We start from the raw sequence: 22,788 nt of genomic DNA on the forward strand, positions 1-22,788 counted from the left end.
CATACGTATGTATGTATCTCCTTGGATTGAAGTTTTAGGATCATCCTAGGGAGATTTTTTTGGGATATGGCCTATTGACATCGGGTCAGAACAAATGAATGGTTTGGATCTTTGAACAAAGTAAGCCCAAGTGGTTTTTTTAGTAGAAATACATGTTTATGGCGTCAAACTTCTTCAAAGATATGATCTAAACCATTCATTGTTGGGCCCCACTAAGGTTTCGTGTTCAGAGAGAGAGAGAGAGAGAGAGAGTAATTAGCAAAAAGACGATTCGGCCAAAAAAAGGATGGTGAAGGTTTGATTTTAATATGGTATTGGTTCAAAAAAAGAAAGAAAGTGGTAAACAAAATGGAAACACAACAAAATACATTTTCAACGTGTTTATGGTGTTTTCCTAAAAAGCCGGACAGTAAAAGTTTTAAACGGAGTAAGAAATGGTAAACCATTAAAACATGTTTTTTATGAAAAAATGCAGTTTAAAACGTCATTTTGCTAACTATGGTTGTGACAATCGAGTTTTTATATTGTGTTAGCCCGTATAGTCATGTGTTTTCAAAATGGGCTTTACGTCCCACACCATAGGATGATCCAAAACGTCCATTTGATGGGCCACAATGTAAATTGGTTATGCCCCAAAAATCATTTCCATAGGATGATCACAATTCTCCGATCTATAGTGGTTTCCATATTATGCAGTTTCTCTATAGATCGAGGGCTTGTATCATGCTCTGGAAATGATTTTTTTGGGGCACAACCTATTTACATTGCAGCCCATCAAATGGACGGTTTGGATCATCCCATGGTGTGGGTGGTACACGGTCCATCAAAGGGCCTACCTTGCCCAAAGATTTAAACAAATCAATTGTTGGCCCCGCCAAGTGTTCAAGTTGGAGAGAGTAAGAGGGGGGTTGTACAATCGTGGACCGGTTGTGGCTTCACTGCCAGCAGTAAAGATCGAGGGGTGGGGGGGGGGGGGGGGGGGTGGGTGGTTGTTAATTTATTAGCATTTATACATGTGTATGCACACGTCTCTGACTTGGAGGGTTAGATACTCATATGATCCACATTTTTCTCCTACTGCCTATGTATAATGTGGACAACAAAAATGAATGGTCATTGTCCTGTGTACTTATTCGGTTGTATGGGGAAAATGTGGGTGGAATACTTTAAAAAAAATAAAAATCTAAGGCACTAAAACAAATAGAAAACATTTATTTGCTGGTCACGTTACTCTTTCTCACCCTCCCACTTTCTACTCTTATTTGTTAGTTCATGTGTATATTCGATGTCATTATCTTATTTCTCTACCATTTTTATGTTTAAATATAGCAGGCCTCCTTTTGATGCCTATAAATAACGATTGTTTGTTCAAGTGTATATTCGATGTCATTATCTTATTTCTCTACCATTTTTATGTTTAAATATAGCAGGCCTCCTTTTGATACCTATAAATAACGATTCATGTGACTCCTCCACCACAAAATACAATACCACCCTTGTCTTCCTTTGTTTGATTTCTCCCTTTACATATTCCTATGGCCCTTATAACTGCAACCTCCTCTTTTGGCTCCAACTGCAATCCAATCGAAAATGGAAAGCCACAAATCAATCGCAAATCAGCAGCGTTTCCTCCAAGCATTTGGGGCGATCGCTTCCTTGCCTACTCCCATGATCAAATGGTAATAGAAGAGAGCTCATTTATTTTGAATTATAGCGTACTTCGTTGTAATAGTAGCTAATGTATATTTGTTTCTGAATGGTACCATGCAGAAGTTGGATGGATGGACTAAGCGGATTGAAGAATTGAAGGAAGAAGTGAAAAGAATGCTAAGCAGTGCCAAGGGGTCACAACAAGAAATAGAATTGATTGACCTGCTTCAACGTCTTGGAGTGGCATATCACTTTGAAAAGGAGATTAACGAGGCATTACATCAAATATTTGAATCCCATACATATGTTGCTGATGATGATCTATTTGTTGTTTCTCTCCAATTTCGACTACTAAGACAACATGGGTTCAATGTGTCTTCTGGTAAATCCTCTTTCATTTCTATTCTTCACTGCCAGAACTTGTGCTACTCTAACTCGTTCACATTCACATTCTTTATAACTTGACATTCGTGAGTTTTGGAACAGATGTATTTAGCAAGTTTAAAGACGAGCAGGGGAACTTCAATACCGTGTTGATTAGTGATATGAGGGGCCTATTAAACTTGTTTGAAGCAGCAAATCTCAGCACACAAGGAGAGGATGTATTAGATGAGGCCATTACATTTACGCGGAAACACCTTATGTCTGGTATAAGCCATCTCGATTCTAATCTTGCAACACAGGTAGAGCATGCCTTAGAGATTCCCTTGTGGAAGAGATTACCAAGGCTAGAGCATAGGCATTACATCTCAATATACCAACAGCACGAGGCGTGAAATGATGTGCTGCTAGAGTTTGCAAAGTTGGATTTCAATCTCTTACAATCATTGCACCAAAGAGAGTTAAAAGATCATACTAAGTAAGTTTGTTTTATTGCATGAAGATTATATCCTATAGAATTATTAAAATTATGACTAATGAGCTATAGTGAACCAATCAAGGCTTGCGGCGCTTTATAAAAAATAAATGAGATTTTCATCATCCTCGGCATATAATCTATGCTAGATACAATGGGGAAACTGTAGTGTTATCTGTTTATGTATATGTGTGAAAACAAACAATCACTCCAAAGGCTTAAACGGTTAGAGCTGGTGTTATTTAATCATTTATTGTTTACTCTCCCCCTCTCCTGTGTCCGCGTCTTTTTGTGGGTCGTGTCACATATGGGACCTCTTTTGGGTTGGCCATAAACAAATTCGTACCTTTTCTTTACATGGGACATCCAACTCCTGTGTACGTGGCAATCAGGGCCATTGAATCCTTCCCACCTGAAGTAAATCATCTCCTCTGCAGTCATAAATACACCAGAGGAGGCTGTCCTAAGAGAGAACACTAGGGTTATTTCCTTATGTGGATTGGCATCAAGGAAAAATCAAGCATCATATTTGTGCATTGGGAGTGAGGTATCATAGCCATCAAATCATCTAATCTAGATATAAGAGAGAACACTAGGGTTATTTCCTTATGTATATGAAAGGTACATATATGCAAATTAGTTGCTATTAAATATCTTATTTCCTATATTTTATGTAATGATTACTAATATAAATGAATAAATATTAATGAATATTTTAAAGTGGTTAATTATTAGAGAAAAGAAAATTTTCTTTCATGTAAAGACCAGTTATGTCATTGAACATTTTTAATTCTACTTGATTACAAATAAAAATAAGAATTGCATTATATTTGTGCATCATAAATGCCGGGCCTATAAGAAGAAATTAGACATGACCCTTCTTATTCCTGAAGAAATTATACACCCCCTCCTTATTCCCCCATAACCATGAACATTTGAGCTCTCTAACTAACATGGACTACATTTATATCTCCTACAGGTGGTGGAAGGACACGGATCTTATAGGAACCATGCCTTTTGCTAGGGATCGATTAGCAGAAGTATACCTTTTTTGGGTGATTGCAGTGTATTTTGAACCGCAATACACTCGATCTAGAATGTGGAGTTCAAAAATTTTATCACTGATATCAGCGATTGATGACTTTTATGACGTGTACGGTACCATTGAAGAACAACGATTATTCACCGATGCAATTGATAGGTACTTGATTTACATTTATCTTTAATTTCTATAGCTTTTGTTAAAGATCTCTTCTTAATTCGATGTGGAAGTCATCAATTCATCAAGAACCACGAATGTTAATGGCTACTTGATTTGATTAGGTGGGATGTTGAGGCCATACATCACATTCCCAAATACATGGAAGTGTGTTATCTTGCACTTATTGATGTCGTCAACGAAATAGAAGAGGAACTTGCAGCCAAAGGAAACTCCTATCGTATACCATACTTAAAAGGAGGAGTAAGACCACTGAATCGGGATAAAGCTTTAGAAATCTTATGAATATATACTAATGTTATTAGAGGAAGAAAACCTTGTCTTTCCATCTTTATGATAATAGTTATTTTCTGATATTACGGTTGAATGATCGACTTCATTTTATCGCAGATTAAAGGTTTAACGAGGGCATATTTGACTGAATCCGAATGGTACATCAAGGGATACGTACCTCTATTCAATGAGCATTTAAGCATCTCTTTGATCAGTTGCGGTTATCCTATGTGCACTATCCTTAGTTTTGTTGGTATGGGTGAAATTGCAACAAAGGAGGCATTTGATTGGGCAAGCAGAAGACCTAAGGTTGTTATGGATGCAGCACTAGTTTGCCGACTCCGAGACGACATCGTGGGAGCCAAGGTAGGTTATTGGTTTGCGTGAAAATATAGAGACAAAAAAGGATACCATTGAGAAAATGAAATATTTCAAGTGGATGTAAAAATATGAAGCAATATGGAAACAATCATGGTATTCATGTGTCCCATTATTGAAGGGAAAGCATCCTACCTTGGGGCCCACTTATTGTTATTCTTTAGAAAATTATTTCTCTTACTTTCCCATTCATAAAAATGATAAAACACTCAAAAATAGGAGAAGAAATTCTCCAAAAAATTTTCTTATTTTCTAGTCTTCATAAAATGAACCACTTACACCAACCATGTACCACGTATTTCTTAAGAAATTACCTTCTTTACAACTTAAAAACTGATCTTACATAACGAAAGGGTTTAACCTATTTCTCACTTAGAATTTTTTTTATATGACAACCGTTAAGTTATGGATTAAAGACAACTTTTGTACCCCAAAAAAACTCAACAACATAACACAAGCATCAACTATTTAAGATACGAGAGATAAAAAGATAAAATATCTAAGTATTTTTATATCAACTTTAACATTATTATTTTTTGTTTCTATGGCATTTGAAGTTTGAACAAGAACGAGGTCATGTTGCATCGACTACCCAATGTTATGTGAAGGAGCATGGGGCCTCAGAGCAGCAGGTGTGGGATAAGTTTGAAGAAATGATTCTGATTGCTTGGAAAGACATAAATCAAGCATGCATTGAACAACCTGTCTCCCTTACTCTCCTTATGCGAGTCGTCAATCTCACACGTGTGATGGAAGAACTATACAAATATGACAATGGATACACCTTTCCCGGCGGCGCGACCAAAGAACGTATCACCTTGTTGTTTGTTGATCCCATTCCCCTTTAATAATAGATGTGGTTTATTAAGATATCCTTATGGTTTAGATGTGTTTTAAAAAGAGATTGATCAACTTATTATTGTTGGATATAATATGTTATAGGGTCAAAAATACCTTGTTTTTAATATTTTTCAGAATGTGTAAGAGATTTATCATATTATTATTACTGGTTGTAATAAGGAACAACGTTTATAAGACTGTGTTTCCTAAGTTGTCTAAATGTCGTATGTTTCGTACCAAATTGCATACCCTTTTGGAGTGACATGAGAAATATGTCTATAACATAGCACAAGGTGAAGGGGAAAAATGAATAAAGTGATAACATATTTGATTATGGCAATTGTTGATTACATTTACCACAGTACAAATTTTAAGTACCAAAGCACGATTCCTTATACCTTACAATGGCTCTTACAAACGTACTTTCCCATAGACCATTCATAGAAGCAATAATTTAGAAAGTAGCTAATGAAAATGAGAAGATAAAATCCCTTTAGTGGAAAAGGTATACTATTCATCAGTGTTCGAGGTATAAATGTCAACCCCGAACTGCGCCTGTGTCCAGGCACGAGACAGTACCACACACCTGCAAACAAGACCCAAAGATGTGCAAGGCTACAATATCAAGCAATATCGTCGTTTGGATATGCGGATTTTAGAATCCAGGTTTTTAGTTTGAAAACAGTGTAAAAGAGGGTTAGAGACAAGAGAAGAAGCGGACCAGCCGTCGGTTTTTACTCATTTTTTACTTCTCTCCCTTCTTTCCATCAGCAAGAGAGTAGAAGATCCTCCCATTTTCCAGGTTTTAGAAATCTCTGGTTGCAGGAGAGATTTTTAAAACCTGATTTTCTTGCTTAAAATCCAAGAAACGCTGCCAAGACAGCACACAGCAGCCTGATCATGAACCCTCTTTTACACTGATTTCAAACTAAAAACCTGGATTCTAAAATCCTCGTATCCAAACAGCCCCAAAAATCATCTCACACCCATCTTATTAACCAACAAGACCGATACAGAGACCCTTGCATCCTCGAGACGAGCAAAGCAAGCAAGCAACACAATAATGAATGGTGAAGCACAACACCATATGGGTTCCTAAGTTACGGACTCTCAATCCTCAATACTCAATACGTAGGGCATCCGCCCAAGCCTCTAGGGCATGCCCAAAGCAATCCACGTGCCAGGTATACCACCATGCCTCTAGGGCACGCCCTGTGAATATTGCCACCCAGATACAGGGTTATACCGCCCATGCCTCCAGGGCACTCCCAAAGCAACTCACATATCGAATATCTCTAGATACTAAGGTATACAACTCATGCCTCTAGGGCACTCCGAAAGCAACCAGAGTATCATATACATAAACACAACGCAATCCGATGCATCACACAATGTCACGCCACAAACCCGGGTCCGTGTAACTGTAATACCCAGTCCTAATGTAGGAAACCCTATTCTTAAATGGGTGTCTTGATCAAAATTGGGAATAAAATTCTGAAGCTTATATAGGGTGCCATTACTAAAACGGAGCTTAATTATTTTTATATTTATTTTTGTTTTCATATACTTCGACAGGTAGGGCTGCAACAGGGTCAGGTTGGGTCGGGTTTTTCAAAACCCTAGCACAACCCTAGATCCCATTATCTCGGCCCTGACCCGCCCTGACTCTGAGTCAGGGCCGAAAAACCTCAACCCATTGCCCACCCTACAGGGCTCAGTGCGGCCATGGTCCGCCCTGATTGGCCCTGATTGGGCAGGGTCGGGCCGGGCTGGCCCTGATTGACTCGAGTGCAAATACTTGTTAAGAGTGCCAAAAATAAAGCAACCACATATCATATAGAACAAAATGATCAATAAACCGAGAAATGGAACAAAATAAGACAATATGAATTCAACAACATGATGGGCAACAGAGACAATTAATAATAATAATCTAAAGAAACATCAATCCAAGATAATAGAAAACATTAGCAAAGGAAACATGCACAGATGGTTAAATTCTATAATAGAAAAATTAGGGTCGGGTCGGGTAGGGTCGGGTCGGGCCGGGTCAGGGTGACCCGAGGCATAACCCAGAACCCAACCCGACCCTGAGTTAGGGCCTAAAACATGAACCTTGATCCGCCCTCAGGGTTGGAAAATCCAGCCCAAACCCTGTTCGGGCTCAGGGCGGGTCAAGGCGGACAGGGCCAAACTTGCACCCCTATCGACATGTTTAAATTTTTGTCCTCTTTTAAAAGAGATTGTAGGGAGTGCCATTACCAAAATTTAAGCTTATGCTTTAAGAAAACGTGTAGGGGTGGTGTTACCAAAAGTAGTAACTAACCCATCAAAAAAAAAATGTTAACTAGCCCATTATGGGTATCTAAGTGTTTGAAATTTCAACCAATAGAAAGGGAGAGAATGAGTTTTATGGGATTGGAAAGATTAGATCGAGAAGTTTTAGGGATGGTTAAGAGATAGCCTAAAGTTTAGGAAACACTATTGGAATTTGGACGTGTGGCTCCCTTTAGCTACTGTATTTGGCTGCTAATTTTTTGGGGGGGTGGTGGTGTTCTTCTACTTAAATCACAATTAAAAGTAGATTTCTTATTATAAGATACTATACTATATTAGGACTCTTATTCGAATTGTTATTCCGTGAACTTGCAACAAGAAAACGAGAGGAATGAATATTTTCTTAGGATATGTTATTGGAGTGGAGATTTCGTCAGACTCTATTTTAATAAATGGTGAGTAACTTTCCATCGTGACTAGGACTCTATTTTATTGGCCAATGGAAGTACTCTATGTAAGGTAAATAGGGCTGCACGTTGGGGGGGGGGGGGGGGGGGGGGGGGGGAGTTGGGTGTGTGTGTGTGTGTGTATTTGGAGAGTCTGGGCGTGAACATGAAGGATAAACTTCTTCTTATGCTTTGCAAGGAGGTGGGTACGATTAAAAAAATAAATGAGGGAAGTCTGTTGGTGATGCAGATGGCTTCTTCTATATTAGCTTTGTATTGAGAGTTGGGAGTTGTATTTCCAACAAGAGTTGGGGCTAGTGAACCGATGGACATGACGATAAAGCAAGAATTAGGTAATGTGGAGAGTTACTCTTTATGGACTCCAAGTGAGGAAACATCCAAGGCATTTATTTGCAGTTATATTGTAATGGGTTCCTTTCTGTTCTCCAATTAATACTCGTGTGAGGATACTATGGTATCGTGGTGTTTTGTTTGAAGAGTATTTGTTGGTGATTCAACCCATATAACGAAGTTGTTGCCATTGTGGGAGTCCTATGGGAATGATATTCCTAATAGTTGTCGAGGCCATCCTGTATAAATACATGATCATTGAAGGCAACCCTTTCAAAATAGACTGAATTCTAGAGAGAGAGTGATCGTATTTGTGTGGTAGTGTACGTGGGTGCGTTTTTGGAATAAAGAAAGATAGAGGTGGACAATACCAATACATTAGGCCATGCTCAGCAAGCCAGTGTCTTGTGGTCGTGTGGTAGCCACGGCTCTAATGGGGCTTGCTAATGAAGGGCTCTAAATCTTCTTTTGAGAACTCGGTTTTGGTTTCAAATCTCGTACGAGGAAATAAATCCTTATGGCGAATTAGAGGAAGACAACATTCATCGAGGTACGTAATAATGTACTACTTTGGGTGAACCGTTAACCCATTCTCTTTAATTACATATGTTATTGTTGAGTTTACCTATAAAGTGAACTTTCGAAACCCTTACGGAACCCTTTTGCTGAGCTTTGACGATCATCCTTATGAACTCTTCGATACCATCTATTTGGACTCATATGGCTTTTGTTATCGTCATTGCTTTGGTTATTTTAGTTTGTTGCGAACCTTTGATATGACACCTGAATCTTTGGAAAATATCCGTTTTGGACTCTAGACTTTGGATCCGTTATCTGGACCTTTGGAACTATTTGTTATGGACTTTGGATTCACCTTCTGTTTCTGGACACTTTGGTGGAGGTTTGGGTTATTTCTGGTTCCTGCCATATGGGGGTAATACAAGTGGCAATTTTGGACCCACCGTGGGGGTAGTACACTGAAACTTCTGGCCTGTCAGTGGGATAAAACGTTGGCCCTATCGACTTGTTTCTGAATTTTGAGGAACTAGTTCCAATACCCTGGGCGGTCGGTGTAAGCAATAACACGCTTTTTGGACCCGTGGGCACTGGGCAGTCAGGGTGAAAATAACTTGCTTTTTGGACTAAGCCGATGCTCTCGAAGTGGAGTTTGCATTCTGAACTTTGAATTCCGAACACCCTTTGGCATTAACTATTGTTTTGATATTCTGGACACCCTTTTTGGCTTTGGTTTCTGTTTTGATTCTGGCTTTGACTTCTATTTTGATACTAGCTTTAATTACCGTTTGATACATTTAGTTTCGACTGCACATCTGTTCAGTATTCTGTTTTGATATGCTCTTTCGATTATCGTTATACCCACTCTTTCTGTTTGAGACTTACAGTATTCAGCTCTGACCTTTTTGTTTGACCCTTATTGAGCCTTGGCATGCTTAGACCTACACTTAGAGTAGTATTTTATTATGTACTGAGCTTTTCAGCTGACTGTGGATTTATTAACATTTTTAGAGTTTGATCCTCTTGAGGTGAACAAGGAAGTCGAGGCTTAACTTTGGAGATCTTGTAGTTTCATTTGATCAGTTAGACAGTAAGTGTTATGTGAAACCTGTAAAAGATAATGCTAAATTTCTTTGAGTTTAGCTTATTTTTATGCTTGGATCTGATATTTTCTGCTAGCCTTGTATACTTGTAGAGCTTGCTTTGTAGGTATACGGCGTTGTCATGTCCTATGCCCAGGGTGGGGTTCGGGGCGTGACAGTAACAGTGCCGCACGCCACATCACAAACCAATCACATGGCGTGCAAGGCCAGATCAACAACAAACCTACATAACAGATATTCTGTCACACCCCCAAGCCACACAGATACATACATATTCACAACACAAGGCTTAAGGGTGCGACAACGCCATATACCTGCAAAGCAAGCTTCCCAAGCATACAAGGCTAGCAAAGCAATAATCAAAACCAACTGCAATAATCTAAATAACTAAAATTAAATGTCTCACATTAATCCAATAATCAAATCTAATTTCCTTTCAAAATCTCTCATCTAACCCATAATCCCATAAAAATCAAAATACGTAATCAAATGCCACAGTCTTAATAATCCTAAACAATACTCACTGTCTAAAGAATGTAAAGTACTGAAAGATACGATAACCAGAAATCAGAAATCACTTCTGCGCCTCCTCGCCGACTCCTCGAGGATCAAACTCTGAAAATGTTAATATAACCACAGTCAGCTGAAAAGCTCAGTACATAATAACACACTACAAAAGTGGGGTCATGCATGCTACAAAGGAAAGGTTCACAACTGAATGAAAAGGGTTTAAGCCACAAGTGAAGTAATTAACACAAGTTCAATGTTGAGGAGTAAGGTTCATAAAAGATGTGTCATAATGTCACAACGAAGGGAGTCACAGGTTCTGAGGGTAACAGAAGGAAAACTCATATAGGTACGATGCCACCCCGAGATCATCGGCTTAGTTCCTAGGTTCACATACCTGTCGACAGGGCCAACGTTTATCCCCCATTGGCGGGATCACAATTCTTATGTTCACATATAGGCTAATGCCCATGCCCCACTGACGGGGATCTTTTCTGAGTTCACATAACCTAAGCCTCTCAATAGGTGTTTAAAGTTCACACAGTTCAAAAGAAGGTGTTCAAAGTTCAAAGTGAGTATTTCACATTAGTTCCGCAATGGATTCAGATAGTAGAGGATGTCAGTCCAAAGGTTCATAGTTCCGAGAAGATTCTGAAGGTTTTTCACAAAATTTCTGTTTTTATAAAAGCCTATGTGCACTGGTTGTTACACAGTTCATGTTTGTTTTATGAAATAAAGAATTTTTCTTCTTTCTTGGTAGAGAAAGTTGTTTATCTTGTTCTTTGTAGATTCAAAGAATAGCTTTTCGTAGATTCGACGAGTGCCCTTCATGGATTCGAAGGTTTATTCCGATCGGTGTTGACATTGATCAACCTCGACTCGTTCTTCGCGCTTCCGCCTACGCCAGTCATCTATTAGATGAAAACAACTAGTAATAGAACAAGTCTTCTCACTGTAATATCAATCAACAGTTTCGTCACACACAAGACCTTAACCAAAGTTTTCCAACTTTCCACAGAAGTCACCTAAAATTCATATTAACCAAAATTAGGATCTAAATAACAATTTTAGGGTGTTTGGGAGATTTAAACAGGTTCCAAAAGCCCTTCCGAGGGTCGTAAACCAAATTAGCAGAGCCAACCTGAGTCGTGCACCCAAGGAACTTTCCGGCCAACCAACTCCTGCTCGGTCGGCTATATCGGTTGAGCTACTGATACCCTGGTTAGCCGTCCTAGTTCGGTTTAGCTGTCAGAGAGTGCGTGTTGGGTTTATTTTCTGCGAGCGATCCCTTTCGGAGAAGCCTGTTTTCACTCTCAAAATACATGAAACAACTTATTTAAATCCCTCTTTAAATCTTTACTTGATTAGGTTTTACAAATACGGAGAAACCTTGCACAATGGATAGCTTGAAGTAGATCTCTCAAAGTAGATTACATAGTAAGCCTAAATCCAAATTTCAAATGCTTTAATCCTAAGTCAAGGCACAAGGTTTGGATGAGAGAAATTAAGCGAAAATGATTGAAAATGTTTAATTAGGCTTAGGAGGGTTTGCAGAGTGTTACAAAAATGCATGTATAGAGGAATCGATGTATTCTAACGAATCTGGACTCTAGTGGATCTACTAGAGGGCTTGGAGCCCAGTTGATGCAAGTAGATCTATAAGAGGAAGGACTCAGGGGGATAGGTGGAGACCTGTAAGATCCCATGTTGGAAAGGGAGGGAAAGTTCATAGGCTATATATGTGGACTTCATTCTCCCTGTGTAGAGCATCTCCAAGGGGTGTGCCATGCGGAGTGGGTTGGGCACGGTGAGTGCTACTGGAAAACAAAATCGAGGAGGATAGAAGACCCAGAACCAGACAATATTTACACTGAGAGGTCAGGGTATGACAAAATGGTATCAAAGCTGTATCTCCCACAGTACGGTGTGCCAGCAAGGACACTGGGCCCTAGGGGGTGGATTGTAAGATCCCACATCGGAAAGGGAGAGAAAGTTCATGGGCTATATATGTGGATTTTAATTCTCCTTATGTAGACGTGTTTTCAGCATCTCTAATGGGCAGGCTCCGCGGAGTGGCTCAGGCACGGTTAGTGCTGCTAGAAAACAAAACTGGGGAGGGCAGAAAACCTAGAACCAAACTGTCATGCCCCGGCCCACTGTGTAGATATTGTCCGGTTCTGAGGCATCTACGCTCCCCGATTTTGTTTTCCAGCAGCACTAACCGTGCCCGACCCACTCCGCGGGGCCCGTCCCTTGGAGATGGTGAAAACACGTCTACACAGGAGAGGGGAAATCCACATATATAACCCAGTAACTTTTCCTCCCTTTCTGATGTGGGATCTCACAATCCACCCCCGTTAGGGCCCATCGTCCTCGCTGGCACATCGTACTGGATGGGAGGTCCCGTTCTGATACCATTAGATCACGCCCCGGCCCCGCTGTGTAGATATTGTCCGGTTCTGGGTCATCTACCCTCCTCGGTTTTGTTTTCCAACAGCACTAACCGTGCCCGACCACTCCGCGAGGCCCACCCCTTGGAGATGCTGAAAATGCGTCTACACAGGAAGTGGGGAAATCCACATATATAGCCTAGTAACTTTTCCTCCCTTTCCGATGTGGGATCTCACACAGACAATATTTACACAAGGGGGGCGGGGCGTGACAAGACCTATAGAGCTAGTCTAATGGCAAAAGGTACCCTAGTCAAATGGCAGGCATTGACTTTGGGGAACCTTTCACCTATAGCCATGCTAAAGTCCATTGAGATTTTATTGGCTAGAGAAATTCACTACAATTACGAGATCTGGCAGATGGACTTAAAACCGCCTTCTTGGATTGAAACATTCGAAAGATTTATGGGGCCCGGCCTGAGGGTTTTGAGTTGCCAGAAAGGGTAATTGAAAGTGTAGCGGCGAATTTTAGAAAACAAGGCCCGTCGAATTAATAGGTAACGGTATATACGGTTTTGTCGGCCGAACCATTGTCCGGGCGGCCAAAGTGGGGCATCTGACGGAAATTCAATTTCTCGTTGATTATTCTCTCCTATTTCTCGCTAAAACTTTGGAAATTCATAACTATTTCAATTTAGATCCAATTTCAGAGTTCTTGGACTATCCTGAAAGCTTAAGACGTTTACTTTACTTAAAAAATAGTTTCAAAAGTATTTGGAGCCTTTCAAATTCTATTAAATGTGTATTACTACGTGCGACCTTCTTGGAAAGCATATTGTACTCTTCCCGATTGATCATTATGAGTATTTCATGCCTTTATGATATTTTATATATTGTTATTAGATATTGTAATGATTATTGGAGTGATCAATCGATTCTAGGTGATCGAGTTCGAGTCCCTAGGAGACTGAAGGTGCATTTTCAAGGTAAGAGATATGGGACTGCTTAAGTATTTTGATATCGAAGTTCTTTGTGATATTTGGGCGTATAGTATTGATGAAGTTATCGTATTCATACGAAATTTGATCTGTAACCCTCTTTTATGGAAGCCGATCTAACCCTAACCTTCTTTGATGAACCTTGGGTTTAGCATGCCTTTGCATTCTGTTGCTGTTGCCCTGCCTATTTATCAGTCTACTTTTGATCCCGCACTTTTGTAATTCTATATCTGATATGTAGGCCTCTTACCTTAGCATTGTTCTGACTATTGATATGTTTCTGTACTTCAGTAATTTGCATTTCTTATATTACAGACTTGCTTCCTCGCTATTCTTATCATGGATGTGTTGACTTGTTGTCATATAGTTATATGTTGCTTCTGATATATGCCACGTTTAGTGTGTACTTTTGATTAATCAGTGAATGAATACGCTTTTTTGATACTATGGTATTCAATTGACACTTCTTGTGAGGCTTAGATTTGAATTCTTGTTCCATTAGTGGGAAGGTACGCTAGCCCTATCGACAAGTATTTTTGTAGTAACTAGTTCCGACACCATCCTATTGCCAGTGAATAAAAATAACGTGTTTTGTGATCCACAGTATTCTAAAGTGTTTTGTGGACATCATCCGATCGCCGGTGAATAAAAATAGCGTGTTTTGTGATCCGCGGTATTTTGCAATATTTTGTGGACTAAGCCTACAACAGTGAAGTGTATTAGCGATAGTTATTGTTATCAATTGTGTGTGATCTATTGGATATTGCTGATCTGTTTCTTTTTCAGTCCAGCTTTGGTTTCTACTTCTGTAAGTGATATCTGCTTGACTTTGATTCTGATTCTTTGGTTTCTACTTCTTTAAGTGGTATATGCTTGACTTTGATTCTGAATCTCTTCATAGAACAAGATACCCTTGAAGATTTCTCTATGGACGCTGCACACACCAGTGGACAAGCAAAGTAGGTTAGTCCTTGCAATAATATATTTCATCCAAATAATGTCTAGATATTTGATATATACAGTCCTTCAAGAAATGTACATCCATGTGATATCTCCCACGACTACAATATATGTATTGCTTCCTCAGACGCCTTAAGTTATCAAAACCAAAATAACAATAATAACATTGAACTCCAGAAATCTTACCTCTGTGTTGCCTGCATTGTTAACCTATAAAAGGTCTGAAATGTTGAACCTAAACCTCACCATCTTAGCTCACGAAAAGACTACAGCATCTCATCATTAATATATTTGCACCCCCTCCACATAGGAATGGGCAAATCAATTATAAAGCAACGAAATTTCAATAAATGACCAACACGTGTAGCTGTCAATTTCTCTTTACTGGTTTTGAATCCTGTAAGTTATCTGTTTAGAAACAAAATCTGCTTCTTTTAATCTTCTATCAGCTTTGAGGGAAATCACCAATTCTTTCAAGCAACTCACAAAAGGCCCATATCCTTTTTCTGTTAATTCATAGAACAAAGAAAATGCTTCCTGAGCTTTCCAAATTTTACAAAGACCCTTAATCACTGTATTATAAAGTTCAGTATCTAAATTTCTATGCTTCTCCAAACTAAATAGCAAAAGTTCTCGTGCCTCTAAGAATTTACCATCCTCACAAAGGGAGCCAACCAATTTCTCCATGTTCACTCAATACCCACTACTATACAGTGCTGTAACAATCTCAATTGCGTTATCCCTAAGACCACTCTTGAAAAGAATGATAATGGTATCTGTTGACAGATTGACCTTTTGCCGAACTCTCCTCTCTAACATCACTGTAACAAGTTTAGCAGCCTCATATGCACAACCATCTCTTATAAGAGCAGCGAGTATAGAATGAAAAGTAGATGTTTTAGGATGATGATCACTTCTCAACATCTTCTCCAAAGTTTTCTGAGCAAAACCCGATTCCACCTTCTGCAGAAAACCCTCAATCAAACATTCATACGTCTCCATATCCGGTACAAAGTCTCTCCTCAACATCAAGAACAAAATCTCACACAGCTCGAAATGAACCTTCTTTGCAGTGACCCAAAATCAATATCTTAAATGAAGGAGGGTATTGTGTTCCTCTCATGAATAACTGCCTAAACACTTTCTCTGCCTTTCCCGCCTTCCCCACCGCACATACATATTCAAAAATAGGATTATAAGCAGCAACAAGCGGAACACACCCCTCTCTCTTAAGCAGAATTTCGCTCTCCTAAAGCTGATCAAACAGCTCCTCAGCTCTCACAAAATCCCCTGTCTGACATAAATTCCTAACCAGAACAGAGTACGTCGCAGAATCAGGTTTGACATTTAAGTCAGACATTTTATCAAACATGTTCATGGCCTCATCCAACTTCCCTCCATTACAATGCACATTCATCAAAGTTTTAAAAGTACATGTATCTGGTCTAAATTCCCCACTATCACTAACACCCTGCAAAATCTCCTTAATCTTATCCAATTTTTGAGCCTCACATAGGCCTTGGATGAGGGTATTGTATGTAACTTCATTTGGTTTCAAACCTCTACTTAGCATTTCATCAAACACCTCCAATGCTTTCTCAACAGACTGCTTCTCGCAGTAACCTCTAATGAGAGTTGTATATGTAACTACATTCGGATTCAATTCGGAGATCTTTGACCTCATTCCCTTCAAGAGATTGTGCGGAATTCGAACCTTTCCAGCCCGACATAGCCCGTCCACAAGCGTGTTATATGTAACGATATCCGGATCACATCCGGATCTTGTCATTTCCTTGAAAAACCTGAAACCATCGTCCACCATTGAATTTAAACAGAAACCCCTGATCAGGATATTGAACGTGTAGACATCGGGCAAGATCCGGTCCGTCAATACCTGTTGAAGTATAAATGATTAAATAACACCATCTCTAACAACTTAAGCTTGTGGAGTAATGGCTTTAATATTAAAAAAAACGCACCCACCTAAAAAAATGAGTTAATAACACCATCTCTAACAACTTAAGCTTAAGCTTTTGGAGTAATGGGGTGTTACTTCTTACACATGGTATGAGAGCCATTGATTCAAAACACAATAAGTCGTTAACATTAAAAAAAAATGCACCCTCCTCCAAAAAGAGTTAAATAACACGGGGTGTTACTTCTTACAAATGGTATCAGAGCCATTGATTCAAAACCCAACAAGTCCTTAATATTAAACAAAAAATGCACCCTCACCCTCCTCCCAAAAAAAGTTAAATAACACCATCTCTAACAACTTAAGCTTAAGCTTTTGTAGTAATGGGGTTTTACTTCTTACACATGGTATCAAAGCCAATGATTCAAAACCCAACAACTCCTTGATATTAAAAAAGATGCAATGTGTGAAGTGTTAATTAAATAGCATGCTTAAGCTTTTGGAGTAATTGATTGTTTCACAATACCATTTCATCATACAATTTCTTGGCCATAACAGTCCGGCCACGGCGGAGGAGAACTGAAAAGATACTATTGAAGGAGAAGTCCTGCTTCACCATAACTCCGGATCAGAGTATTGAAGAAACGATCTGAACCGTTGGATGAGATCTAGCCGATTATACTGAAGAGGAAATTACGAGCTGCATTGAGATTGCGAGTGTGGGCAAGGATTTGGAGCATGATTGTGCGAGAGGGTTTTGAAAGGGGTTTTAGTTTTTGTTGTTTTTGGGGTGATGCTAACGTGAGCGGGGAAGGGAAGAGGTGATGGGAGAGATGGGCGTAGCGGCGTTGGAGGAGGAGGAGCATGACCGGAAACTGGTTTTTGCGTTAAGGGAGTACGGCTGCAAATGAACCAGCCGAACTTGAGCTTTGTATAGTTCGGCTCGGAAAAGCTCGCGAGCTTTTTAGGCTCGGTTCATAAACGAGCGAAGCTTTAAAGCTCGGATGTTTGTTTTTTATATACAAAATAAAAGAATGTGGGTTATTTATCACAAATGAAAGTTTGGTTGAGTGGTTAGAGGGGGCTTGGTTCAAATCCCACAAAATGTATGTTTTCATCATTCTTGTCTTCTTGAGCCGAGCCAAGCTTTCTTGAATATTTCACGAGCCGAGCCGAGCTTTTTCGGAAACTAAACGAGCAGAGCCGAACACGAGCCTTCAGAAAAACTAAACGAGCCGAGCCCGAACACCCTAAAGCTCGTCTCGGCTCGGTTCATTTGCAGCCCTATATGGGAGGTCAGGTATTCCGTGGAAAAACAAGGAGAAAGGATATAGTATTTTCCATGGAAAAATATTTTCCACGTAAAATAAAATTCTAAGGGCACGTTTGGATACCGCAATAACCTTTGCCAGCCTTAGAGATAGAGATATTTTCCTACGCTCATCCCGATCATTGAAGAGTTTTAGAGAATTTCACTAATCTTGGATTTCTTGGATGCTTTACAATAATCTCAAGGTGTGCTTATATAGAGCACTTACATGATAAACATAGAATGGAATTAAGATAATTATAGAAGGAAATAATCCTAATCAAATCTACCTAATCAAATCTACTTTCCTAATCTCTCTTGCTTGCTTCTTCTAATCCACTTGGCTAATTTATCTAGTTGCTTCATTTAGCCAACTTACCCAATCTACCTCTAAGATGATCCAACAGTGAGATCTTAACCCAATCCAACCGTTGGATCTCACACACATATTCTAACATGCCCCCTCAAACGTATATGGATTGAAAATCAATATACGTTTGACAATAATAATAAAAAAAATCCCAATACAATAGAATTCCCTAAATTACAAATGTAATCAAAATCAACCGATTTGATGCACACTTCCAGAAGTCGATGACGAAGATCCTCTGATAAAGATTGATGTTGCTGCCAATGATTATTGATGATGGTTGCCAAAGAAGATGCCGCTTGACATTTTGTCACGAAGAGGGCTTAAAAGCCATTAGATCATAGCCTCGATGGGGCTAGAGGATACTCAAGCCTTGGTGGGCGAGTAGATATGGGTCACTATGGACCGATGCCGGAATGGGCAAGAAAGGGCCACAATGGGCAAGACAACATGGGTCGGTTTTAGAATACCGATCCTCATGGGAATTCGAAACTACTCTCGGGCACGCACCTCAAACCGAGGCACCTCAACCGAGTAGAGCACTATTTCAGGCACGCACCTTAAGAAAAAGGTACCTCAACTGAAATTTTAAAAGAATAAAGATTTGAGAATTTGGAGAAAAAGAAAATAAGATGAGTGGCAACGAAAGGCTTGCGGCTAGGACAGGGCGAAATACGACAACAAGGATTTTGTGGGAGTAAAAATATCAATTTTGGGGTTGTGTATTTTGGGCCTTCTAGAAAAATTGGTAATCATTTCAAGGGGTGGTGCTATCAAAGACAAGGGTGGAGTCTCATCATTACTGACTTTCTTATGAGATGAGATAACTTTGAAAAAATGGAATGGAAATCCAATAACAAGCAAGAGAGTACAAAAAGGTCTGTTGCATAAGAAGAGAAGTGGTGTTTGGACTAAAAACTGACGGGTGATTTTTTTTTTTTTTTTTTCACCTTTATCTCATGGTTATTCCATGCATGCTCTTGTGACTTCGATTTGCCTCATCAGACTTTTTCATTACTGATGACAAGAGCAATGTATCTTTTCTGTTTTAAACATTTTCTTCCATTTTTTTTTTGTTACTGCATCTTCTCTTTCTTTGGTTATTGCATCTTCTCTTCAGAGAATGAAAATACGGGATGGTGACATCAATTGGCAGCAAGCTTGGGGCGAGCGCGCCTTTCATTGCCGGTGGACCATTAGTATGGGCGATGGTGCACAATCTGCAAGGGCTCCGGCAAACGCCGGCTCAGAGAGATCTGGATTGAGTTGAACGACCATGGGGCAGAGGCAAGAAAAAAAAAACGGCAAAGATGAAGAAAGAGCGTGCTGAAAAGAGACGTCCAACATGCATATTAAGGATGATGCTAGTTGGCGATGGGATAGTAGGAGAACAAATCTAAGAGAACAGTAGGTGAAAATAAAAGGAGGGCCGGGTGAACGGCCGATCTAGCCGTCCGCCGGAAAAAAAAGTTGGAGTGGGTTGTGATCAAGGTGAGGTCTGATCGACCTGCTCTGATACCATGAAGAGTTTTAGAGAATTTCACTAATCTTGGATTTCTTGGATGCTTTACAATAATCTCAAGGTGTGCTTATATAGAGCACTTACATGATAAACATAGAATGGAATTAAGATAATTATAGAAGGAAATAATCCTAATCAAATCTACTTTCCTAATCTCTCTTGCTTGCTTCTTCTAATCCACTTGGCTAATTTATCTAGTTGCTTCATTTAGCCAACTTACCCAATCTACCTCTAAGATGATCCAACGGTGAGATCTTAACCCAATCCAACCGTTGGATCTCACACACATATTCTAACAATCATGTGCTATCAAATCTCTCTCTTTTTCCCACTGCCTTACCCGCTCTCTCACCGCTTCGAGATAGAGATTAATAAAGAAAAAAAATTCTTAGCTACCAGACATGACCCAAGTGATTAGAGAGGGTAGGGTGGGTGGGAGAAAGACGGAGAGAATTTTGAGAGGGAAACACTGAGATGAGGGTGAGTAGGGGATAAAAACCGGGAAACAGAAAACTCTACTCAAATTGGGATTGACTTTTTCGTGAATTTTAAACCATTTCTCACCCTTATCTAAGACGTGCCTTCTTAAAAAATGCTAGTTTTATTTTCATTTATAATCTCTCATATCCTGACCAGGAACCGACATGGTTTCATCGTTTGTAATTTATAAATTTTTATTTCTAATATTTAATAGAAAAATTTAGTGATATAACATATAAGAGAGTATTCTCTTACAAAATGTTGTTCTAACTTCCAAGTACATATACTTTATAATACAATATTATACATAGGAGAAGGTCAAATTTCGGTCCTTATGATTGATATTGGAACTGTAAGAAAATAGTTTCAGTTTCGTTCATCATTATTGTCACGCCCCAAACCGTAATCACAGTCCGACACATGACAGCAATGCATACTTGCAAAGCTGGGAATCAATAATATAGCAAAATGAGAAACGAGGAGTACAATTTTGCAACTCACAATGTCAACGATAAAAAATTTCACATGCATAGTCAGAATCTTGATATACAAGAGTCGAAATCAGTCACTAAACAAAAAGATATCCAAAGGTTCAAAACACATGGTATGAGAGCCATTGATTCAAAACACAATAAGTCGTTAACATTAAAAAAAAAAATGCACCCTCCTCCCAAAAAGAGTTAAATAACACGGGTGTTACTTCTTACAAATGGTATCAGAGCCATTGATTCAAAACCCAATAAGTCCTTAATATTAAACAAAAAATGCACCCTCACCCTCCTCCCAAAAAGAGTTAAATAACACCATCTCTAACAACTTAATCTTAAGCTTTTGTAGTAATGGGGTTTTACTTCTTACACATGGTATCAAAGCTAATGATTCAAAACCCAACAACTGCTTGATATTAAAAAAGATGCAATCTGTGAAGTGTTAATTAAATAGCATGCTTAAGCTTTTGGAGTAATTGATTGTTTCACAATACCATTTCATCATACAATTTCTTGGCCATAACAGTCCGGCCACGGCGGAGGAGAACTGAAAAGATACTATTGAAGGAGAAGTCCTGCTTCACCATAACTCCGGATCAGAGTATTGAAGAAACGATCTGAACCGTTGGATGAGATCTTGCCGATTATACTAAAGAGGAAATTACGAGCTGCATTGAGATTGCGAGTGTGGGCAAGGATTTGGAGCATGATTGTGCGAGAGGGTTTTGAAAGGGGTTTTAGTTTTTGTTGTTTTTGGGGTGATGCTAACGTGAGCGGGGAAGGGAAGAGGTGATGGGAGAGATGGGTGTAGCGGCGTTGGAGGAGGAGGAGCATGACCGGAAACTGGTTTTTGCGTTAAGGGAGTACGGTTGCAAATGAACCAGCCGAACTTGAGCTTTGTACAATTCGGCTCGGAAAAGCTCGCGAGCTTTTTAGGCTCGGTTCATAAACGAGCGAAGCTTTAAAGCTCGGATTATGTTTGTTTTTTATATATAAAATAAAAGAATGTGGGTTATTTATCACAAATGAAAGTTTGGTTGAGTGGTTAGAGGGGGCTTGGTTCAAATCCCACAAAATGTATGTTTTCATCATTCTTGTCTTCTTGAGCCGAGCCAAGCTTTCTCGAATATTTCACGAGCCGAGCCGAGCTTTTTCGGAAACTAAACGAGCAGAGCCGAACACGAGCCTTCAGAAAAACTAAACGAGCCGAGCCCGAACACCCTAAAGCTCGTCTCGGCTCGGTTCATTTGCAGCCCTATATGGGAGGTCAGATATTCCGTGGAAAAACAAGGAGAAAGGATATAGTATTTTCCATGGAAAAATATTTTCCACGTAAAATAAAATTCTAAGGGCACGTTTGGATACCGCAATAACCTTTGCCAGCCTTAGAGATAGAGATATTTTCCTACGCTCATCCCGATCATGTCCTATCAAATCTCTCTCTTTTTCCCACTGCCTTACCCGCTCTCTCACCGCTTCGAGATATAGATTAATAAAGAAAAAAAAATTCTTGGCTGCCAGACATGACCCAAGTGATTAGAGAGGGTAGGGTGGGTGGGAGAAAGACGGAGAGAATTTTGAGAGGGAAAGACTGAGATGAGGGTGAGTAGGGGATAAAAACCGGGAAACAGAAAACTCTACTCAAACTGGGATTGACTTTTTCGTGAATTTTAAGCCATTTCTCACCCTTATCTAAGACGTGCCCTCTTAAAAAATGCTAGTTTTATTTTCATTTATAATCTCTCATATCCTGACCAGGAACCGACATGGTTTCATCGTTTGTATTTATAAATTTTTATTTCTAATATTTAATAGAAAAATTTAGTGATATAACATATAAGAGAGTATTCTCTTACAAAATGTTGTTCTAACTTCCAAGTACATATACTTTATAATACAATATTATACATAGGAGAAGGTCAAATTTCGGTCCTTATGAT

The 22,788-nt window shown here is 39.3% G+C and overlaps 2 protein-coding genes and 1 pseudogene across 3 annotated transcripts; 2 read left to right on the top strand and 1 right to left on the bottom strand.

Annotated features, from left to right (window-relative positions):
- The first annotated feature begins 1,490 nt into the window (after positions 1 to 1,490).
- Positions 1,491 to 5,245, top strand: LOC143885928 (putative terpene synthase 2). Its single transcript, XM_077389962.1, has 7 exons — positions 1,491 to 1,679; positions 1,771 to 2,032; positions 2,137 to 2,509; positions 3,486 to 3,707; positions 3,830 to 3,968; positions 4,116 to 4,364; positions 4,934 to 5,245. Exons 4-7 carry the CDS (start codon positions 3,517 to 3,519, stop codon positions 5,222 to 5,224), a joined length of 870 nt encoding a protein of 289 aa, XP_077246077.1. The 5' UTR covers positions 1,491 to 1,679; positions 1,771 to 2,032; positions 2,137 to 2,509; positions 3,486 to 3,516; the 3' UTR covers positions 5,225 to 5,245.
- LOC143892573 ((-)-germacrene D synthase-like) lies at positions 1,536 to 2,426 on the top strand. Its single transcript, XM_077397299.1, has 3 exons — positions 1,536 to 1,679; positions 1,771 to 2,032; positions 2,137 to 2,426. The coding sequence occupies exons 1-3, from the start codon at positions 1,536 to 1,538 to the stop codon at positions 2,424 to 2,426; spliced, it is 696 nt and encodes a 231-aa protein (XP_077253414.1).
- A 9,685-nt stretch (positions 5,246 to 14,930) lies between the features above and the next one.
- On the bottom strand, positions 14,931 to 17,559 carry LOC143885938 (pentatricopeptide repeat-containing protein At1g02060, chloroplastic-like; annotated as a pseudogene). Its single transcript, XR_013253662.1, has 2 exons — positions 17,206 to 17,559; positions 14,931 to 16,658 (listed from the first exon to the last, which is right to left on the bottom strand). The product of XR_013253662.1 is annotated as a pentatricopeptide repeat-containing protein At1g02060, chloroplastic-like (transcript).
- Between the last annotated feature and the right edge of the window lie 5,229 nt (positions 17,560 to 22,788).

Source organism: Tasmannia lanceolata, unplaced genomic scaffold (assembly GCF_043159265.1).
Source record: "Tasmannia lanceolata isolate RefF3 unplaced genomic scaffold, GAP_Taslan_0.1 ptg000002l, whole genome shotgun sequence".
In the NCBI taxonomy this organism is placed as follows: Eukaryota; Viridiplantae; Streptophyta; class Magnoliopsida; order Canellales; family Winteraceae; genus Tasmannia; species Tasmannia lanceolata.